Source organism: Diplotaxodon limnothrissa, linkage group LG9, assembly GCF_057381915.1.
Source record: "Diplotaxodon limnothrissa isolate DT_005_m linkage group LG9, D_limnothrissa_male_GT1.1, whole genome shotgun sequence".
NCBI lineage: Eukaryota > Metazoa > Chordata > Actinopteri > Cichliformes > Cichlidae > Diplotaxodon > Diplotaxodon limnothrissa.
Window position 1 is genome coordinate 31024491 of NC_140604.1, and position 22676 is coordinate 31047166.

At 42.1% G+C, this 22676-nt stretch overlaps 1 protein-coding gene across 1 annotated transcript; it reads right to left on the reverse strand.

Annotated features, from left to right (window-relative positions):
• Positions 1–1222: 1222 nt before the first annotated feature.
• Positions 1223–22030, reverse strand: LOC146625814 (uncharacterized). The gene is made up of 7 exons (XM_085362506.1): positions 21807–22030; positions 20763–20933; positions 16586–16683; positions 15824–15968; positions 3257–3406; positions 1956–2071; positions 1223–1817 (listed from the first exon to the last, which is right to left on the reverse strand). The coding sequence occupies exons 1-7, from the start codon at positions 21964–21966 to the stop codon at positions 1710–1712; spliced, it is 948 nt and encodes a 315-aa protein (XP_085218632.1). The 5' UTR covers positions 21967–22030; the 3' UTR covers positions 1223–1709.
• Positions 22031–22676: the final 646 nt, after the last annotated feature.

The following is a 22676-nucleotide window of genomic DNA, read 5'->3' on the forward strand; positions in this document are numbered from 1 at the left end:
ACAGAAGTTCTGTGTCCTGTCATCACACTGTCTAGACAGGACACCTCCTAGACCTAATGAGGTCTTTGTCTGTCTGTCTCTATTTTACTCTCGCACACACGCACATACACATCTATATACTCCTTTAAATCTTCCCATGAGACATTTTTATTTAAGAGGTCACTGAGGAGTTCAAACAAACTTTCATGCAGAGAGAACCAAGTTGTTTTTTTCTCAAGAATCTCCAACATGCTAAATTAAGGGGAAGTATGCGCCAAAGCCACAGGAATGCTTAACCTGGCACAGACCTGATAATAAGCGCTAAATTTTCTGCAGTAATTGTATTGCTACAGTTGCTAAATCACACACGCACCCACACGCATGCAAGCAGACACCTTAACCCAGTTATCAAGTGTTTCTTCAGTCGAAGGAGCAACTGCGAGCTCCTGCAGGTTTGCTTCTTTCGACATCTTGTTAGTCTTTTGAGTTGGAGTCGTTTTGTGGTCATATGACTCTCCAGCAGTGGCACAAACAGTAAAGGTGATCTCAATGCTAAAAGACATCTTCCTAATTCCTCAAGAGTTGTCTGCCACATTCAGTTCAATTCAATGTTATTTATATAGCGCCAAATCACAACAAAAGTCCCCTCAAGGCACTTTATATTTTAAGGTAGACCCTACAATAATACATACAGAGAAAAAACATTGAATGTGATACATTGAAAATGTCTATTCCCCACAAAAATGTGGTTGTTCAGTGGTTTCTGGAGGTTTCTAGATGCAATTGGTCACAAAAAAGATGCTGTGACAAAAAAAACTCCTTATGATTGCTTTGGTCACTAGTAAATTCCTGTAGTCGCCCGTAGAGTGCGTAGAAGATGCAAACTTGTCTGCAAATAGCCAAGTAAGCTAGCTAAGATCTCGCCAAGTGGTAGAAAAAGTGCAATACACACTTGAAACACAGAACATTTGCCTTCAAAGCAAAAGTTGTCCCTCTGTGCTTCAGCTAACATGTTTTTTCCCAGCGATGAGTGGTTCTCAGAGGCTCACTGACTGGTCTCTAGGCCTATATGATTGGGACTACTGAATTCCCGGTGACCGCCATCAATCTCCAGCAACCATTTGCCAAAGAGTCAGGGATATATATTCATATTTTGGTTGGCAGATGGTTGCGAATTGGTCCTTCACGTAGAAATCAGTCCACAGGGTGTTAGAAACAACAGAGAAAATCAGGTAAGCTCTCATTTTATTAAAAGTAAACATTATATGTTGCTTTTCATACGACACATTTTTGAATTTGGGGGAAGTTTAGGGGATTATTGTGTTTTACATTGAGAAATGAAAGTCGAATTCCCCTCATAAACATCTGAAAACATCACTGAGGGAGAAAGTGGGCCGTGCAGCATGTGCACTTTGTGCATTTCAAATTACTAACACCAACTCTAAAATTATGTCTGGAGACAGTGCAGTAATTTTCAAAAACTTGTTGACAGCCACCGCTCCGCTGAGCTGCTCACAAGTGCAACTCACAACATAGTAAATTTTAAACCAAAGAGACGATATTAGTGGTAGAAAGATATTATCATTAGTTGTATTTCTTTTAAATTGAGCTTAATTATTGGGTTTCACTGCAACTGTAATTGCTTTTAAAGCAGATCGGAAGTGAGTACAGACATAAAAAAATACTTTCAGTTTGTGGTCACACTTCATAAGGTTAGTGCAAGCTAAATCCTAGGAGTACTTTCCTCCTCTTCCTACTCCAGAAGTAAATTTGAGTGCCCCGGCAACAGCTTCTGCTTGGATGACAGGAATCCCATGGTCGATTTCATACTGCATGGCCTGGACAACAAAAAAAATGTACATGTATTTACATAAAGGCATTTTATTCCTTTATACTACAACCCTTCCGCCATTAACAACCGTGAACTCATTTTAAGCTATTATCCCATCAAAATGTGTAAATATGGATCTGCCTACCTGTGTGAAAGATGGAGCGTCATAGCAGCCGTACATGGCTGAAGCACGGTCGGCTCGCAGACACTGCTGAGGGAAGGAGCTGATGTGCTCTGCTAGCTCAAGCGCCGCCTGTAAAGCTGTGGTTGCAACATGAACTCAATCAACACAGTGAAAACATGTGCAGTGTCCATATGTTAGGAAACGTGTCCATTCCCAACACAGCGAATACACAAAGATCCCCAACGTACTGCATTTCAATGTGTTTTAATGCTGCCACTGGGCCTTCGCGTCACTTTGCCTCCTCACTCACATGAAAGCACTGGGACACATCCAGATCAGCCATTTGGAAAAGAAACTACACCTCATGATGGCACACTCTGATCTGCCTCTCTACATGATGAAGTGCTACTTCTTCGCTTTCCTCTGATGTTAAACTTGAGCTAAGTGATCATCCTTCGGAGAGGCAATTGTGGGAAGAAGTGTTTCCTAAAAGAATTAGCTAATCTTCTTCTAACATCTAAGGATGGAGGAGGGGGAATCATGAAGACCACATGGAGATGCTTTTTTTGGATTTAAGCATAGAAGAGACTTTATGCATTAATATAACACAGGAAATGCCACATTGAAATGTGTGTGTAGCTTAATCCTGAAACGGCCGTTTGAAGGGAAGGAGACAGCACTAATGAGGATTTATAGCTCCAGTGTGGCGTTGAAGCCACAGCGCCTGCTTAACCTAACCCAGCTCCATCCATGTAGCGCGTTAAAGACAGAACCATAAGTTTTTGGACAAGGTCACTTTTTGCTTCTGTACAACAACACAATCAGATTTAAATCAGTCAATCAAGAAGTAATTAAAGCTTTAATTACGGCTTTAATTCAAGTTAAAAAAAATCTAATATTGAGTATCTGTTATCACTTTTAAAGCAAGAACTTTTCCCAGAGTTCCCAGTGTTTCCTCTTCCCTGAGCCTGGTTCTGCTGGATGCTTCTTCCTGTTAAACGGGGGTTTTTCCTTCCCACTGTCACCAAGTGCTTGCACATAGGGGGTTATTTGGTTCTTGGTGTTTTCTCTGTATTATTATAAGGCCTTTACAATAAAGCACCTCAAGGTGCCTGATGTGACTAGTGTGATTTGTCGTTATACAAAATTGAATTTTTTATAAATTTATGATTTAATAATAAAAGTTAAAAAACAATCACTTCAAGTATTTTTAGCAACATTTTGGTGCTTGATAATTTTAAATACTCAGTGCTGGGATGCTGAGGTCTAATATCTCGTACTAACTCACAAAATGATGTTGCTAAAACACTCAATTTACATACCTTGGCCATCAGGAACGACTCTATTGGCCAGTCCATATGCGAGAGCCTCTTGTGCTCCAACTGGCCGTCCAGTCAGAATCAGGTCAAGTGCTCTTGATAAACCAATTAGACGTGGGAGGCGCACCGTGCCGCCATCAATCAGTGGAACACCTAGAAAAGGATTTCAAATATAAAATATATATCTGAGCCTACTGTGCATGAAAGGCATTAGTTCTACTGCTGTGCTTCCTTTTACTTTGACAGTACATAACACCTTGTTATACTCATCTGATTACTCCTGAATAAGTCTGAAGAAAACTGATAAATCATTTATGTTTCATCAAAGAAACATTTCCTACTGTGACATTTTAAATGGTGCATTAAATACAGTTTCTTTCCATTTTTCCCTGACGTTAGACCAAATAAACAAAATCTAACCAATAAATTACACTGCTCAAAAAAATCACGTTAAAAAAACCTTTTAATACGAGTAAAGCATCAATCATTTAAACTTCAGGGATATTGGTCAGTTAAGTGGCTTGTTAATCAGTTTGAACTGCTTTGGTGTGAATGAAATTAACAGGTGCACTAGAGGGGCAACAACGGGACCTCTAAAACAGGAAGGGTTTTACAGGTGGAGGCCACCAACATTTTCTCCCTCCTCATCTTTGGGACTGTTTTTATTCACTAGCTTTGCTTTTGGTTAGGCTACTGTCACTACTCATACCATGAGGTGATACCTGGATGCTAAAGAGGTTCTACAGGCAGTCCAACATGCCATTGCCAGAAGGTTTGTTCTGGTTTGTCCCTCAGCAGAGTCTCAAGAGCACGGAGGAGATCCCAGGAGATGGGCAGTTACTCTAGGAGAGCTGGACAGGGCCATAGAAGGTCCTAACCGATCAGCAGGGCCATCCCATCAGCATGTACTCCTTTAGAGGAGTTGGACTGGAGGAGCTGGACTAGCTGTGCAAACGCTGTAGGATCCAGAAATCCACCTCATGCCACCAGTAGTGACAATGACTCTAGCCAAATGCAAAACTAGTGAAAAAACAGTCAGAAAAGCTCAACAGGGCCCTTTAACCTATCAGCATGACCACTACTGCTCCTTTGTGCTTTAAGGAACATGATGAGCATTGCCAGAGAGCTACAAGATGACAACACACCACTGGTTTCAATATCTCTGACCAAACAATCAAAAACAAGCTTCGTGAGGGTGGCCTGAGGCCCCGACGTCCTCTAGTGCAGCGGTCCCCAACCTTTTTTTGCTGGGCCCCCCTTTGTTTTACAAGAAAAATGTTCGCGCGCACGCACACGCACACGCCCTCCAACCACACACGCCCATATTTTGCTCCATTGCGGTTTATTTCACACCTCAAATATTTAGTAAGCAATTAAGCAAATACAAGTAACCTGCAATAAATTACAGGTAGTAATAAAATAAACTACTAACTCTTTTACGCTGCGTCCGCACCTACACGGGGATTTTTGAAAACGCAGCTGTTTCGTCCACACGTAAACGGCGTTTCGAATCACCGAAAACGGAGATTTTTTAAAACTTCTTTTTTGCGTTTACGTGTGGACGAGGAATACAGAGTTCGTCACGCAACGTCAAAGGTATGTGCCTTTTTTCACGTCACGCTGTGCGCCACGTTATTGTTTACATGAGATGGATTGCAAAATGGCAGATAGAGACAAAATACTGTTACTGTTAATCTGACTGCAGGTTTTACAGCTTACATATAAACACTCAGTTTCTGTCCCTCCATTTATAAAGGCAGAGGCGTCACGGTGTGATTATTTTACATGTAGTTGTTTTTTTCTTCTTCTGTGTAATAATATTCAACATTGCAATCAAATCAAAAAAGGCCTCTCTGTGCAAAATGGGTTTAAAAACATAAACAGCTGTGGGATCCTGTTTGTCCGTGATTTGAACCGGGGGACAAATCGTGGCAGGATCAGCCTGATGTTATTTGTATCCCGCTGTAGCTTTACTGTATAAAGAGCTAACATCTCCAAAATGTCAGGAGTAGTTAGTCATTACAACAAGGGTTTGTGAACTAAAAATCACAACTTTGTCCGTGATTTAAACAGCCCAGCGCTGCTCTCGACAAAGTGAAAACCAGTTCTGCAGGGGAGACCTACCTCGGCACTTGTGCAGGTGAAGCCAAAGGGCAGATTTGCTTCACCATATTTTCTAGTCTTTGGCTTAGAATGAAGTTGGTTTGGAAACATATTCAGCGATGCTTCATCTCCTGCTTTGCGTTTCTGTGGGCGCCCCGTGCTAGCAGTGTCCTCCCCCCCTTTTTCATACCGTGCCCCCCCTGCCATGGCTCTGCGCCCCCACACTTTGGGAAGGTCTGCTCTAGTGGGACCTGTGCTCACTGCTCAGCACCATGGAGCACAATTAACATTTGCTATAGAATACCAGAGTCCACCAGTGGTGTCCTGTGCTTTTCACAGATGCGAGAAGGTTCACCCTAAACACACGTGACAGATGTGAAAGGGTCTTGAGAAGCCGTGGATAACACAAGCCAAATCCACTGAGGGACGCACAGACATCTACGGGGTAGGAAATGCCACCTGACTCCCTTCAGTATCGAGACGACATCTTTGGACCCATTCAGACTCTACGCTGGTGCAGTGGGTCCTGCTGCACGACAATGCCCAGCCTCATATGGCGAGATTATGCAGGCAGTTCCTGGAGGAGAAAGCAATTAATTCCACTGACTGGCCCCCACGCTCACCTGACCTAAATCCAAGACAACACCTCTTTATGTTTCTGCCCATCTGATGCCGTTCCTGCAATTACAATTTTGTCAAAATGGACTAGCCTGCTGCATCACTTTTCAACTTGATTTCATGGACGTCTTTGAGTTCAGCCCTCTGTAGCGTCATCATTTTCATCTGCCTAAAACAATGTGTCATCCTTTCATTCCTAACATATTACCCAGTCTATATTAGTGCAGATATCCAGCATGATTTTCTCCCACTGAGATCTGATAAGTTTTAAAATTATTCCTTTCATTCTTTTGCAATGAATAAAACAAATAAAAACAATACTTGAATGATAAGCAGTCTGGAGTAAAGCCTGAAGTTCCTGAAAAAAATGATCTTTAAATAAATATTAATTAACTGAACGAGATTAAAGTGAATGCAGGCTGCTGTGCCGTGTGCAACATGTTCATTAAAAGTCGCTCAAGTTGTGTGGAAACAGCTGATGAAACACTACTGACTTTCTTTACATCAGTGCAAGAAAACTCCTCTTTACTCTTAGTCTCAATGGACACATTTGCATTATTACTGCGTCCAGCGGAGAGAAATCGGGTGAAAATAAGAGGGAACGCTGCAAGGTACCGTAAACTTCTGGCATCAGTCCTAATTTCTAAAGAGCACCAGCTGCAACTGGCACACTTTCTACCATTCAGTTCTCCCAAGCTCCACACCACAATCCCAACTCCCTAATTCCTCCAAGTCACTGATTCTGTTTGACCGCCTCTTATTGAGAGCACATGTGTAGAACATGTTTTCATAACCCCAAATCATCGTGCGAGCTTTCAATTTTTTCTTCCTCCCCCTCTTTCATTCTGCAGAGAGTCATGGAAATAATGCGATTCTATTCATACACTGTGAGCTCCTCTGTCTCTCCGTGTCGTTCAAATAAATTAAACTGGAATACACGGAATACCAGCGCCAATACATGTGCGACCAATCCAGGGGCCTGGTCCAGGTTGAGACAGTCGGCACATATGGTGCTCTCACAGGCTGAAGACTGTAATTAGACGAGTGAGGGAGGGGGTTTCTACACTGTCCGCAAAGATGAGATTTCACTCAGTTCTTTTCAGTGTTCCCTCATTCCATGAGTTTGTGTGAAATGCAGGTTCTGAGTAATGCAGGTTGTACTGTGGCCGCCTAAACCTAGTTTGTTTTGATCTAAAAGTCACAGTCCTTTACTGAGAAGGCGTGTTGATATCCATTTTGCCTACTTGGATACATTTCTTTTCAACTAAATGAGCTCCTTAACAGTCTTTGCATGGGTTGAATGACCCCGTTGTTGGGAGTCACTGCTACAGTCCTCAGTGACGGAGAAATAACGAGAAGATTGTGCTGCTTGTTAACCCCAGTGTTATCAATCTGATTGCAGGAAAAGACAGAAACAGGAAGTCAGTAGAGTGACACAGACAAGCACGCTAGTCGAGAAGCACGCTGAGCTTAAATAAGGCCAGAAGAAGACAGAGCCCGACTCAAAGAAGAGCAGATAAAGACCAGGTTGACCCCCTAGTCTCTGTCTTTTGGTGCTGCTGTTGGCACCGCTGCTATCAGCTACCGGAAGGATCTCCCTTCTTATCCACAGCAGCCGTCTCCAGCACCTCCACCCTTGGCAGCCCCACTCCACCCCTCTTTCTCTGATAGTCCCGTCTCTGATGTGTCCTGTTTGACAGACCTGCGCTTTGTCCCACATGAATAGGAGCTCAGAAGCAGTTTTTAACTAAAAAGGTATGTTTGGCTTGAAAGAGGCAGGCTGTGGTGGAGATCCTCTTTAAAGGTGGTGGTGGGGGGGACGTTTGAGCAACGATCCTGATGCTGAAGATAAAAATACGATGTGGATTTGTCATCTTTGGTCCTTAGTAATGAGCCAGATGTTTGAAAAGCAGTCAGCTCCCTTTTTTGTTCAAAGCAGGGATAAGAATGAATCAGCAGTGCCTATTGTTTAATAACCAGACAGAAGAGTGAGTTCTCTTCCTGCTTATCTGACTGATATGTAAAAGTCTAGAGGACAGATGATATCTGCTCTTTTATCTTCTTGCTGCAGACTTTGAAATGTGTTGCCTTCCAGTCATCATAGTTTTGTATAAAAATGTCATAACATTACTTAGAAAAAGCAATTCTGAGTAATCATCGAATGTGTTCTAATGACACGAGGCAACATTTAGAGAGCGATAAAAATATTTTTCCGCTTGTAACTCGAGATGTTTCTGTATATTGACCATGAATTACTTAAAAGGACAGTTAACAGAAATGCACACCGACTTTAACGATCTGTGAACAACGGCTTTATATCTTTTCTCGTCTCATAAAAGATATAACTCTGGTTCAAAGCGTTAAAAGGACAAATATAAAGCACTGTTTAACAATCTTCAGCCACCCTTCGTTTCTTTGTATTTTGTTTCCAAGAGGCCAGACTTTGATGTCATTTTTTAAAGTGATCTTGAGCAATAGTTTTCCGGGATTTCTAAAGGCTGTTCGATGTTTTATATTAACAGTACTAAAGTGTTAAAGTCTGGCTTTTGTACTTGATCATCAGAGAAATTTTTTTTTTTTTTTTTCGGTCAGTTAATAGTAGGGATGGGTATCGTTTAGGTTTTATCCGATACCGGTGCCAAATCGGTACTTTTGAAACGGTGCCGGTGCTTAAACGGTGCTCGAACCGGTGCTTAAAGAATGGAGAACACAAACTTTGTCCAAAAATCTCTCATGTTCAGCTGTTTTTTTTTTTTTGTAAAAAGATAACAATGTTAGCCTTTTCTGCAGCTATGGGGCATATATGGTATCACTCTTGGCTGGAAGCAGTGCTTAAACAATGGGAAAAAAACACAAACTTTGTCCAAAATCCTCTCATGTTCAGCTGTTTCCCACTTTTTCTTTGGTCATTTTAGCCTTTTTGGCAGGGTGAAGGGAGTATCTGCCATCAAACAAGAAGACAGCCGCATGTAGCTATGATGATGTTTGCTAGTTCACCTTACATGCATTAATGTAATAACGTGGTTAGCTTACTCAACGTAAATTACACTCGAACAACATTAAGCGACTCACACAGAGAAGAACAGCTGCTGCTGCATCATCCTCATCATTTCTGCTACACTGGCAGGGCTAGGGGCCAGGACTCTATTCTTCGGGTTTTTGGGGGATGTTGCTCCGGTCCGATAACTGGCAACCCACCCGACGTGCTCGGTGTGAGGTCTCGCAGCAAGCTATCAAATACGGCGCATTTCTCGGCTTTTAAAAAAAACGCTATGCGTCGCCAGCTGTTTCATCGGATTTGAGGTGTTACCTCCTTTGACAGTATCACAGTATCAGCTTAAAGCACTTGTTGCTGCTGAGTTTGCATATTTTACTGTGAAGTACAGCCAGACTTTTGACCGCTTCGCCTTGGACATTTTTAATCTGTAGCTCTGCTCTAACTGAACGTACGTACCTGGCCCCGCCTACTATCCTGGGAAACGTAAAATGATTGGCTAGAAGTGTATCACAGCTCAGGAAAAAAAAAGCACCGAAATAAAGCACCGAAATGTGCGCTGCTTTTCGGTCTGGTTACTACCGTTTATGTCAGAACCGGGGCCATAATGGCACCGGACACCGGTACCCATCCCTAGTTAATAGTGACCTATAAATCAATCAAGCATAAGAAAACATCTCAGACTCAAAGGATCAATTTTAAAAGAAAAATGAAAAAATACAATTTAAATTGTATTTCAGGCACTTTGTTACAAACACTGTTGTAAAAACACATAACTTGTTACCATTTATTTATTTGAATCTACAGAAATACCAAAGACAACACAGATTGACAGCAATAATATTGTTTACGCACTATCAAGCTATTACATTGGAGGAGGTGTGGCTATCAAAAAGCCATTTTTAAGGAAAGGAAACAGGAGGAAAAAGGTTTTAGTCTTCAAATTACACAAGAACTGGACTGAAAATTAGTGGCAACAGGTCTCATGGAGCAATGAATCCAAATCTGAAATGTTTGGTTCACATTGTGGGTCAGTATGTACAGAGGTCATTTTTCAGCATGACAGTGATCCCAAACACGCTGCTAATGCAGTAAAACATACCTGGACAGTAAAACAGATCAGTCATGGACTGACATCCCCAGAGCAGGGACTTCAAGATTACTGAAGCAGTGTGGGATCATCTTGGCAGAGAACAGAACAAAAGCCAGCCAACATCCAAAGAAGAGCTTTGAATGTCCTTCAAGAAGCCGGGATAAAGATTCCTTAACACTACTTAAAGAAATGAGAAGAAAGCTCGACTACAAGAGTTCAGGCTGCGTTGAAGAATAAAGTTGGTCAAATAAACATCGACTTTCAAGCTGGTTTTTTCTTAAATACTATGAATCCATGTATCCTTCCACATTTCAATACATTTCTGCACCTATTTCCCCATTTTCCAAACAAACTATACCGAAATAAGAGGTGGCCCATCACTCTTAAAGCTCTAGGCATCAACTCATCATCGTTAGCATGAGTTAGGTACCAGGTCCCACGAAAAGGAAATAAGGCAACACACCCACCACTCTTTAGCTGCTAATAACCGCAAACAGTGTGAAACGTGACACACTGGGGCATTCTGGTTTGCTCCTGGTGCTGCTGGCATCCTCACCACATCAAAGCAAAACCCACTACAATGGCCTCCCATGAGGGTAATGCGATTAAGTTTGATGTGGATTAACGATTTCCGGAGAACTCCAGACTAAATGGACAAGACCTTCAATCGGAAGCTCGCTTTGAAATACTGACTGGGAATCGAGGAAAATAACTGAGTTGGGCAGGGTCAGAAATGAGCACCACACAGCTAACTTGATTTCATGTGTTTAGCCCACTGATTTAATACCAGGGCTGCGTATTGTTTAGTTTGCAGAGGGCTATTACACAAGACCACCAAGGCTGTAAATGGGGCCTCGAGCCATGAAAATGGCAGAAGGTGTAGCAGCTCAGAAAAAGGGCGAAATCACATGTAAGTGCTGTGCACGATAAGATCTAACAGGGAACAAGCTTCCCCTTAACCTTTAACTCTCTCCACCCATAAAGACGACGTTTGACGACCTCCACTGGCACCTCAGTTTATATCAATAAAGATGTTGTTGGCTGAATATTAGAATAGTTTCTAGGTTTTTCCACCCTCACTATCTTCAGTGATTACTCCTAAGAGGCTTTCAGGGGGTATAGAGTTAAACTATTAACTATTGTGATAATGCATTTTGTCAAGCCTCATTAAATCTAGAGCTTCACTTTAAAAAATAAATCTGTGTCCCTCAATTATTGGCTTCTTGTTTCTTAATTAGAATCCGCCTTACCCATGCAGGAACACACAGGCTTAAAATGGATTGGTTTATGTGTAGGACGGGTCCCAAGTTAGTTAGACTAAGACAAGTGAAGTATTTTTATTTTCCACTTCCTACTCCAACTCTTTCCTTTTTTCCCTTTGTTATGTTCCTCTGGTTTAAGGAACCAAAATAACATGAGGGAATTAGGTAAGTGGCATGGTTTCTCATTCAGGGCTGAAAATTCAAAGAGCAGCAGACACCAACACCAGATTCCTGTGACGCAACCATCTCCTCCTTCTCATTTCCTCCTTGGCGGGGCAGAGGTGCCCCAGACAGGAAGCCACAGGTTTTGGCAGCCAATCACATGCCAGAAAACTGTCAGATCCTTGCGGTAACCGCTGGCCCACATCAGAGCAGCGCAGCGAGCCTCTGAGGGTTTTTCATCTCCAAAACCACCAGGGATTCCCTCCGGCTGCTGCCATCTGTGCCTGGCCCAAAAAACGGTTACAGAATTCGACCATTAAAAGGAAATAATCACTAAGAAACGCAGGATCTTTAAATAAACAGTGCGCCCGGCAGAACAGCAGTACTTTTGATGTGAAAGGCTTGGGAAGTTTGGTTTTTAAATTGTTTAGCGTTAGCGTTAGAAGATTTTTAAACTTTAATGTTAAGCCTCTTTTTTTGTGTGTTAAAAATTGAACTCCTAAAAAGCGGCTTTTTGTCAAGCCCCATTGGATCTAATGTTCCTTCACCCACATTCATTTAAGAAAAAAAAAACCAGACAAAACACCACCTACGGGTTTAAGGAAGAGGAAATGTTGGTAGGGAGGCCTAAGCTATGCAGAAAGTGAGTATAAAACTGGTGAAGCCACAGTAAAACCGCTCTTCTGCTAAACGAACATCTGAATGAAAAACCACAGCGGTTTCGGCTAAGCTGAAGGAAACGACGCTAATGTGTTGACAAACAAAATATGTGGCAATCAAATATGAGGCTCAGAATTAATTACTGGGAGGAAATGTGTAACTTAATGTGTCGACACCGCAGTAATGCTCATTTCTGCCTCCCAAACATAGTTCTGAGATGAAGGAAGAGCGCAGATGTCGGCTTCGTCTCGTTGCTGATGAGACGTGCAGAGTGGAGGCCGATATTTCTAAAAAACATTTAAGAAAGCTTGTTTTCAGAGACAAACCGAACCCACTGTTGAAATGACAACTTTTGCATCATTTCTACTCTTTACAATGTTTTTTTTTTCTTTTTCAGAAATTAGAAAATGAAATTTGCTACTTGCTGCTGCTTTACTCTCTGGGGTCACCAAAGAGGGTCACTCCATTTTTTTTTATGCCAGATGCCCTTCCTGATGCAATCCCAAACTTATTTGTTCACCCTCCTGCAATTGAACCTGGGATATCTTGTGAATGCATAAACAAGTAAACTATGGATCCAATGGATGGTTGGATGGATGCTGTGTAGTATTGCACAGGTGCCAATCTGTCTCCCGTAAGGCCAGTCCAGCTGACTCCATTCAGCATGAGTATATAAGCTGGGTATGAGGAGCTCCCCATTTAGCGGGTCAGCTAGCATCTCCTGCTAGTGAAGGAGCGAATTTTTCATTGAGTGTTTTTCTGCCATTTTGCTTCTTCCAGCATTTAGGGCTCAAACCTGGATGGATGCAGCGGCCGTTGATATGTGGGTTAAACACATCACCAGGACACTTGTGCTGTTGATCCGCTCATCACTTAGCCCAGTGTAACACTAATAAATAGTTTGCATGACAACAAATCTTGACAAAATGTTAAGCACAAGCAGCTGCACAGACTCCAACACTGAGTAACGTGAGAAGACATTAAAGGCTGCAGAATAATGACAGTCTATGGTAGTGCAGGCTCGCCATGAGCCTTGCTTTGACGGTTGCCTTCTGTCTGCCACATTTACCACGCTGAAGGTCTGACTGTGCAACCAAAACACGAAGAGGACAGTGCTTTTGTTCTGCTGGCAGCTATTGGTGATATCTTTTTAGTTTACTAGGTAACGCTGCTATTAAACAAATTGGTCGGTGTCACCGGACACCACTTGTCCCTCCCATATCTACTAGCATGGAAGACTACATATATACATAGATCTTTTTATTTTTTTTATTTAATTATCATGTAAAGAAAAAAATTACTTTGTCACAACATGACTTATTTCAATGGGTATAAAAAATTTATTTAAACAAATTCAAGAGTCATTTGAAACAGAAATGAAAAAATAATGACAGTAAAATGGATCCAACACTAAAAAAATATGTATAAAAAACACACAACAAGTAGAGCTGAGTGTTCCCTACACTGAGGACATGGCACTACTCTGTCTGTGAGGATGAACTGCATAGTCGGTCAGCAGATGAGGGCACTGCTCCCCTGTTAAATTACAGGCTTGGATAATAAACCATGCATGTTTACACTCTAAATCTAGTACTCCCAGTAAATTATAGTACAACAGCTGTATTTATAAACACTATGGTTGGATTTTAAGCCGTCCAGCAGCACGGTCAGAGGAGTGACAGCTCTATGAGAGAAGCTGCGATGCTCCAACACGAGCCACTTTTACCGAGTGAAGCCAGCAATGGGATCAGGATTAAAGTGTTTACAGCAGATGCTCTAAAGTACTGCTTGGTCGTTTAAAAGTAGAATTGACTCAGCATGCAAACGTTGCCTGTAAGCTACTAGACGCCAAAAAGGGAAAATGTTGTTTATGAGGAAATTGTGTGACATAAATAATATGTAAGCCCTGTTTTGGCCCTGCAGTGGAAACCTGGCAGTTGGCTGCTTCCTCTTCTACTTATCAAGACTGCCCAGCAGACTCTGGCCGTGATGCCAAAAGGTCACGGTCACTGGTGTTATCGCGCTGCCTCCGTCCTCGCACACAAACAAGAGGAGGCTCGGTGATAACACAGGACAGAGTAACAGAGTTGAAAAATAGAAACAGTGTCAACTTCCTGGCATTAGGACACGAGTGATGTATGTTTGGATGCAAAGAAAAACACAAGGACACTTTCACGGGCAGATATAATTAGCTGAGCGCGCGCACACACACACACACACACACACACACACACACACACACACACACAGAGGTAGAACAAAAAACAGAAAAGAAGGGGAAAAAAGAGATGGCCTGCCAAAAAATAGGTCCCCCTGGTTCTTGTGTTACTACTGACAGGCTTGGATTGGTATTATTAACAGCAGCAGGATTAACTGAGAGAAAGCATGGCTGTTAATGTCATTACACCTACGACTTTGGTAAAGCGTTTAATAGATATAGCACTGCAACTACAAGTGGCAGGAAATTAAGAACGGCCAGCTGCAGCGCTTCTTTTGATCATTATATATTTTAGTATGAATACTAGTCATATTAAAGTAAAGACATCAGTGATATTTCTAATATTAGGCTTGTTGTGTACAAAAAGCACACAAACAGAAGTAGCACTACTAGCAGAGTAGCAATAAGAGCTCACTGGATAACCTGAAATGCTTTGGCTATTGTCTAATGACTCTGGTGACATCCATTGATCTATCCCTCCATCCATCCATCTTCTTCCCCTTACCCAGGGCTGTGTTAGAGAGGCAGCATCTTAAGAAGAGAAACCCAGCCCTCCCTCCCTAGCCACCTCTTCCACCTTATCTGGGGCTTAGTGAGGCATTCCCAGGCCATCCAAAAAATGTCATTCCTCCAGTATGTCCTGGGTCTACCCCAAGGGCCTCCTCCAAGTAGGACATGTCCATTTACCCAGGAGGCATCATGATCATCTCAGTCAGGAGGAGTAGCAGCTCTACTCCGAGTCCCCCTCAAATGACTGAACTCTTCCCCTTATCATTTCTGCCAATTGTATCCACGAACTCATGCTTTTGGTCACTACACAGAGCTCGTTATCATAGGTGAGGTTAGGGACATAGATCGAGTGGTAAATCGATAGCATTTGCATTTACACTTACTTCTATCTGTCAGTTTCCTGCTCCCCTCTTCCCTCACTTGTGAACAAGACCCCGAGATACTTTAACTCCTCCACTTGGGGCAGCAATTAGTCCCTGACCTGGAGTGGGCACTCCACATTTTCTGACTTCTAGGACACTGGCAAGTATTTTGGGGGTTCAGCGTAACCACCAAACATCCAGACCTCTGGATTTGTGGATTTGTTCTTCAGACCATAGATAATAGCTTCGAGAATCCATTTTCAGCAAATTGACTATATACCTGCATGCAATCAAAGCCTGCTCGACTATAATTGTCAGAACCATTTGGACTAGAACCAGAAAGATTCTGGTACCAAAAATCTCCCCCCACTTCTATTATTAGGTGCAGTATCTGCCATGGTGGTATCTGAATGTCTGGATTGTGAGCAGGGCTCTGCTAAAAGGGTGAACATTTTAGTATCTAGTTTTTTTGTCAAAACAAAGCAGTAGTGGTGACAGTCGCCAGTTTGTTGACAGACCATACAGCACAGCACAGTAGTAACTGAAGCAGTAGAAGAGATAATAGCAGCGTGGGGTGTTAGACGTACCAAACCTGCGGCAGAACACTCCCATGACGGCGCTCTCCTCCACCACTCTCAGATCTGCCAGCAGAGCCAGCTCCAACCCTCCAGCCACAGCGAAACCACTCACTGCTGCTATCAGGGGCTTTGACAGCTGTAAACGGGACGGGCCCTGGAGGAAACAGCTGGATTAGTGACTGCAAACATACACGCACACTTACATCGTACGCAAAGCCAAATGACTACAATCAACACACACTCAACGAGGAACAAATATTCCCAGAACTAAATGTGTAAATTGTTGTCTGTGTATATTTATGTATGTATGTTTTCACTATCCACTTCATGCTTTTTGGAGTTTATCCACTGAAAACATTCCAGATTTTATTTGCCAATTCATTTCTCAAACTGTCAAACAAAGGGCTGAAATATGATCCGAGTTCTGGCCGTAGCTGAACAAATGAAGCACTTTGTATTGTGCACGAGATATAAGGCTATAATTTTCTGCACAGGAGGTCCACTCAATCCCAAAGCCTTTGCATGCGATCCTAACAGACCTTACAGACCTGCACTTTTCCTGGCTTACAGTACATCATTTGTGTTATGATTCGTCCTTTCGTCGAGTGGCAAGACTGTACGAGAAGCCAGGGCTTTCTGCTTATGCATCTGTAGTTACCGAGGTATTTCCATGATTCAACATGAGCCCCTAAATCTATTTTTATATACATTCTATTCAAACCCTTTAACATCATAAGGAAATATACATCTACCGTAACCCTCACCACTCACCATTGGACCAGGACCCTTTGTGACATCTTGCTCCAATTTCGAGGGGCCTGTGTGATTGGCCAGCTCTTTCAGATCATAACCAGCGCAGAAATTCCCTCCTGGAAGAGACCGCAAAATTACAAAGTATGGCAGCTGGAAAGTCAGAGAGGAAGGGAAAATGACGAGGATGAAAAAAACAACAAGTTGAGCTGGAGTCTGAGCGCTACAATTTGGACAGCACAGCTTGCTTTGGGCTGGCTGGCACACAAATGCTTCTCTCCCCCCTAAAGAAGCAGAATCTGATGCATAGGCACAGATCGCGCGTGTGCTCGCACACATGCAAATGCACACACATCATATTCTCATCGACAGAAGAGTAACATATTGCAACCACAGCCCCTTCCTGTTGGATTCATGTGGTAATTACAACATTGCCCGAGAGGCCTACAAACACTGTGTCACAGTTTCGGGCAGGGACTCATAAAATCCTCCTCCCTCTGTAATGTAACAGTAATGAAAACGAATTTAATGAATGCATGCGGAAGCAACACCCATCGACTGGGAGCTTTTGATTGCAGCTGTGGGTCAGCACAAGGCAATTACAGAAACACAGTGTGTCACCCTGTTTATGGGAGCAGCATTGTGAAGGAGCACCCTTATCTCCTTTGTCCTTGTAAGAGGAAATGAGCAGAAGCGACAGACAGATCACAAGGAAACCTTCAGGTTTGTTACCGAAGAAAGGAATCAATGTTACGAGAATTGAAACAGTTTTGTTTCCACAGAAGTTACAAAAAGATGCAGTTTCACAGGGATAATAAGAAGCTTTTTTTTTCTATTTACTTATTTATTTATTAAGAATTTAACTAAAACAAAACACACAAAAACTCATCATTGGTCAACCTGATCAAGGCAAATAAATAAAATCCCTGAGGATGTCACAGCCGATATCGTATTATACACTAACATCTCAGCCTGAGAGCACACGAGCATCTCTCCTTAACTTCAACTCTTCTCTTCAGGCCATCACAGCCAAACCTTTCAATGCTGACAAATAACACTGGGCTACAGAAATGCAGCAGCCACCTCACTTTAACAAAACAAACAACTATAAATGGCACAAAAATGAAAAAAACCAACCTAAAAAAAGCCACCAGCCTCTAAACACAAGAGCCTTACTCCATTATGTTGGCTCCATAATCTGGCACGCCAACTCTTCTTTAGTGACTCCGAGCCAAATATGTTAGAAATCACTATATAATTGTGCGCTTACATTTTTATGAAGCAATTTTTTCGGTTTCAACATGGCATTTTGACATATCGCAGCAGAAATAAAAATAAAACGATTATTGATGGCTGAATTTCACTGAGCTCGCTGAGCTTTATGTTGCACATCCTGGTCCGCTGACTGCTTCTCTAGAACGCACCCGAAAGACGCGCATATGAGAGTGCGAATCAGACGATCTCTAACTGCAAAGTGTTTACTAAAAAAGCGAATGGTCTGGTGCACTAACCACACTTCACTCTGCCCGTGTTCAGGCAGCTCTCTCACCTAAAACACATGGAGAACATCCAGTAGTGTTAAAATGCCTGAATCAGACAGTTTCCTTACTGTATGCAACACGTGAGAAAGGACAGCTGCAGAAAATATTGTAAACGGCTTACTGACAGTCAGCTGATAAGAGCCGCTAATGTGCAAACACCTGTACTTCACCTGCTGTGGTGTTCCATGCAGCAGTTGAACTGAAACAGCTCTCTGTGATAAAGTAAAACTTCCCTCTCTTTAAGAATAAAATCTAACTTTTAATGTCCTCCCTCATAAATCTGAATGAACTACATGAGCAACTAGTTAATACCGTGACCAACCCATAATAACCAGCTTTGCCTCCTTCCTCTGTCTCACTCTCTGGAGCTACTGCAAAATTAAAAAACATTCAAAGTGTCTTTCCATCTGTTCAGGTCTTACAGTGACACAGCTGATTGCACCTGAACCACAAACTCCCACAGAAATCCGAATCTCAAACACTCCAAATATGTCCGAGCATATTCAAAACCCGCTGAAAGCAATTACTCTTAATTTCATACGTTTAAAAACACACATTCGGACGCTGAAGAATGAGAGCTGTGTCGGCGCTAATTTGAGCAAAATGGATTCCTTATGTTTGCAGAACCACTACGTTGAAACTAGAAACTCCCCGCTTGTCATTTCGCAGCACAGACGCACTGCTAATCATCACTGAAGGTCAGTCGTCAAGTTATCCTGGAGCAGGAACACGGGACAGCCCGCTGACAGGAAACTGTGGTTCGATGATTAAAATCAGATTACAGATGTAGAGGGAATCACGACAGAGCGACTTTTACCCACTGTGCTGCTAATTGCTCACCAGTTTAATAAAAGCTCATTACTCTGTTACACACACTGTTTTCATTTCACAGCGCCATCAGCAGCCATCATCTGGAGATGCTCCGGCTTTTGGAGTGTACGCTCAGAGGCCGGAGCAGACAGGTTGATCCAGACTGAAGACATTATTTCCACCAAAGGAAGGAGTGTGTGGGATATGATTATTTTTAGAAGCATTAGGAGCTGTGGCATAATTTTGGATCTGCGGCTGACATAGTGCAGGCTACCTTACAAGTGTGGGTGTGTGTGTGTTGTTACCGAGTGCACTCTTGCCTAGTCATCTCACTGTTTGGTTGAGATCTAAGCAGCCATAGTAGCAAAGCTGGGTCAAGCGGATGTGAGGGAAGGTGGGATGAATGCTGAGGATGGAAGTAAGGAAGAAATTAAGGGCTAAGGCGGGATGGAAAGAAGTTACGTCCATTTTTAGTGAGTATCCCATTATATCCTACAGCTGCATTAGACTGTGGCCGGAAATGGCCTCCCTCTCTGATTTGCAAGGTTGCTCCTGATGCATTCATTGGAGTGTGAATGTTAGATAGAAGGTACTGAGGAGAAGAAGGAAGTGCTTGTAGAGTGATTCATCACTCCAGAGAACACGTCTCCACTGCTCTAGAGTCCAGTGGCGGCGTGCTTTACGCCACTGTATTCGATGCTTTACATTGTGGCCACATGAAGTTTGGAGGTTTGTAGTGATTGACTGTGCAGAAACACCGCTGTGCACTATGACCCTCAGCATCCGCTGACATTGATCCAGTTTGCACTCTTAATGCTAAGCTAACAGACTGATGGCTCTACCTTTGCAGTTTTTCTCCATTGCTTTGATGTAGTTGTCACATCACTCACAATCACAGCGACTGAGGAGAATTACCTCTACAGACACTGAGTGTAGTGTCAGTCTCATTATCTTCTCAGCAAGTTAACAAAGATGGGCATTTCTTTCCAGGCAGTGTTTCTTTAATGGTGGCCTTTAAACCTGGGGGAACTATTTCTTTATTTTAAAAAATATCCCATATGAAAAAGATATATATAAATCTTATAAAGTTTGTATCTGTCTTGTGTGAAACTTGTATGAAAAGCATATAAGAGTGAAAACAGATATAAGATCCCTTGAAAAATTATATAATGAAACTTGTATGTTTTGGATACTTACTAAAACAATGTATGAAAGTAATGAGAAAGTGGCCACTTTCATGAGTAATCACATATAAGTTTTTACTATTTCTTTTCCATATGGGATGTTACAACTCATTCCTAGAATAATTACACTCTAAGGTACATTAAAGTAGAATTTTAAATATGTTCTTTTAAAAAACTAATTTTATATCCAGCATATTTCTGTTACAGCAAATGAATGAAGAATGAAACAGTCGTGCTCTCTGTGAGCAGGAAGCCAAGTTTCCATTTTTAACTAATACATGAGACAAGGTATAAATACTGTTAAAACACAGAGAATGAATTAATACTAAGACTTTTTTTTCCTCTCTATTTCCAGTTAAAAGTTTGTTGGTTACTCACTCAGACACTGGTGCCACAGCGTTTTTTCCCTTCAGCCAAAATTATTGCCCGGCTTGAAAATCAACTCATTTTAAGGCGAAATGCTCACAGAGATATTCCTTAATATTCACGATCGGCTGTAAGCCTGACATGCTTAAGTATTAATTACAGATAAATAAGAGGATGAGAATCTGGGCGACACTTAGGAGGATTACTACTAACAAAATCTCTTAACAAGACTCTGTAACGCTTCTGCAAATATCTGCCTCAATTTAAGCCCCAACCTTCCCCACAGGACTATCTTACCTTTCCCATGCAGGATAGCCACGTTCAAGCCTGGGTCACTGTCAAAGGCCTTCAGCTCCTCCAGCAGACGCCTCGCTGTCTCCTGGTTCACCGCATTACGCACCTCGGGCCGGTTTATTGCCACAGTAACCACGGATCCCGTTCTCTCCGAGACCACAGTCTGACCTGCAGCTAATGACAGAGAACGAGAAAGATGCACAGGGAGAAACCAGTGCGGCCCACAACACTTAGAAAGAGGCTTACCCAGAGACGTTAAGCTTTAACTTCACAGTAGGCGGGATGGAGATGGGACGTAAATTGTCTTATGTGGACAGAGTTGATAAAATAATGACAGTGAACGAGGCTCTGAAAGATATCATCTGGGTTGAGGTGAGCACTTTGGGTCAGTGTGTGTGTGCCAGTGATTGTGGCCTTAACTTGCAGCAGGCAGTCAACCTGACATTGTTTAGGTTCATCCCGGGAAACCGAGCGTCAACCACACCCAGAGGAAACTACATCCAGGAGAGAAGCTACTGGATGTGTTCACCTCACAGGCTATTCTGAGGATGACAAAGCCCGGTGAAGTGAGGCGCAAAGACAATTTGTCTCACACCGCATTTTACACTCATACACTACCAGAGTGATTTCAAGGGAAAAGAAGCGTTTTAAGCGGTGTTGTGTGCGCTCAACCCCGCTTGCAGAGGTCATACAGAAAGCTGTTTTGCCATAGACTTATGTCTTTTAGCAATCACAGCTATCTGAAATAACTTCATAAAGTCTGGAGGCCGATTACTCAAGAAGAGCAATTTAAAATGACAAGAAAGTCTGGCTTCTTGGAAGGAAAAAAAAAAAAAAAAAAAAAAAAGCTCAAATTTATTATTATTATTACTTTTTCCTCTTAGGAACTAAAAAAATAAATAACATCTGCTGTGAACAAGGATTATAAAATAAATACTGAAAAATACCCCAAGATTAAATCACAGCTGTTCATTAGCTTGTTTCACCTTACTAGCAGCCTCTACTGCCCCCTAGCGTCCATATCATGTGATTGCACTTTCCTCTCACCTCTTCCCGTGTCTTCGCCTCCATGCTGAGCGCTGTAGGATTTTACTGGAACTAAAATTGTCTTTATAGAGTCTTTTCCAAATGTTTTACTCTGACAATTAAACCTTAAAAGTGGTGTCAGTGTCCGCAAATGTTTTAGCGCCATTGCTAACACTCGCATGAAAAAACCTAGAAGGTCTAAATAAAAACTTTAAAAAAAAAAAAACCCGACAAAGTTCAGTGAAAAATATCTCAAAGCAAAAATATAACCTCAGCTGTACTTGACGAAGCTGGCTTCGATTGAACTGTGCTATCAAGGAGCAACTCTTTTACCTTCCCGACTGAAACAAAAACAAATGCAAAAGGTTCTGGGACGCACACAAGCTTGGTGCATTGCAGTGGTAAAAACCGGAAACACACAGCAGAGGGAGACACTGAGCCTTAAATCCAGTTTTCCTTGCAAAGCCAGGCATGCCAGGCTTTGTGAAGCTGGAAATAATGAGAGCAAACTCCACATCAGATTCTCTTATTTCTGTTTTTAATAAAAGATTTCTCTTTTGTGTTTTTTTCCTGTTTGTTTGTACACATTTTAAGGCATCATGCACAAAAAATAAGCTTTACTAAAGGCATTATGCTTACCCTCTACCAAAAAAACAAACAAACAAAAAAAACCAACTGTATGTTCTCACATTTGAAGATTTGCTGTTAAAAATAATTTTGTACAAATATGGCATGTAAGCTGGCATGTGAGTGAATCTCAAAGCAGGGCGTCTCCTGCTCTCACAGTTTTGTAAACATGGCTTTGAGCAAAATAGGGCTGAGGAAAAAGTCAAGAGAAAGGGAAAGCATGCTTCAACTGTGGGGTGAAATTTCCCTGAAAAGCATGCAATG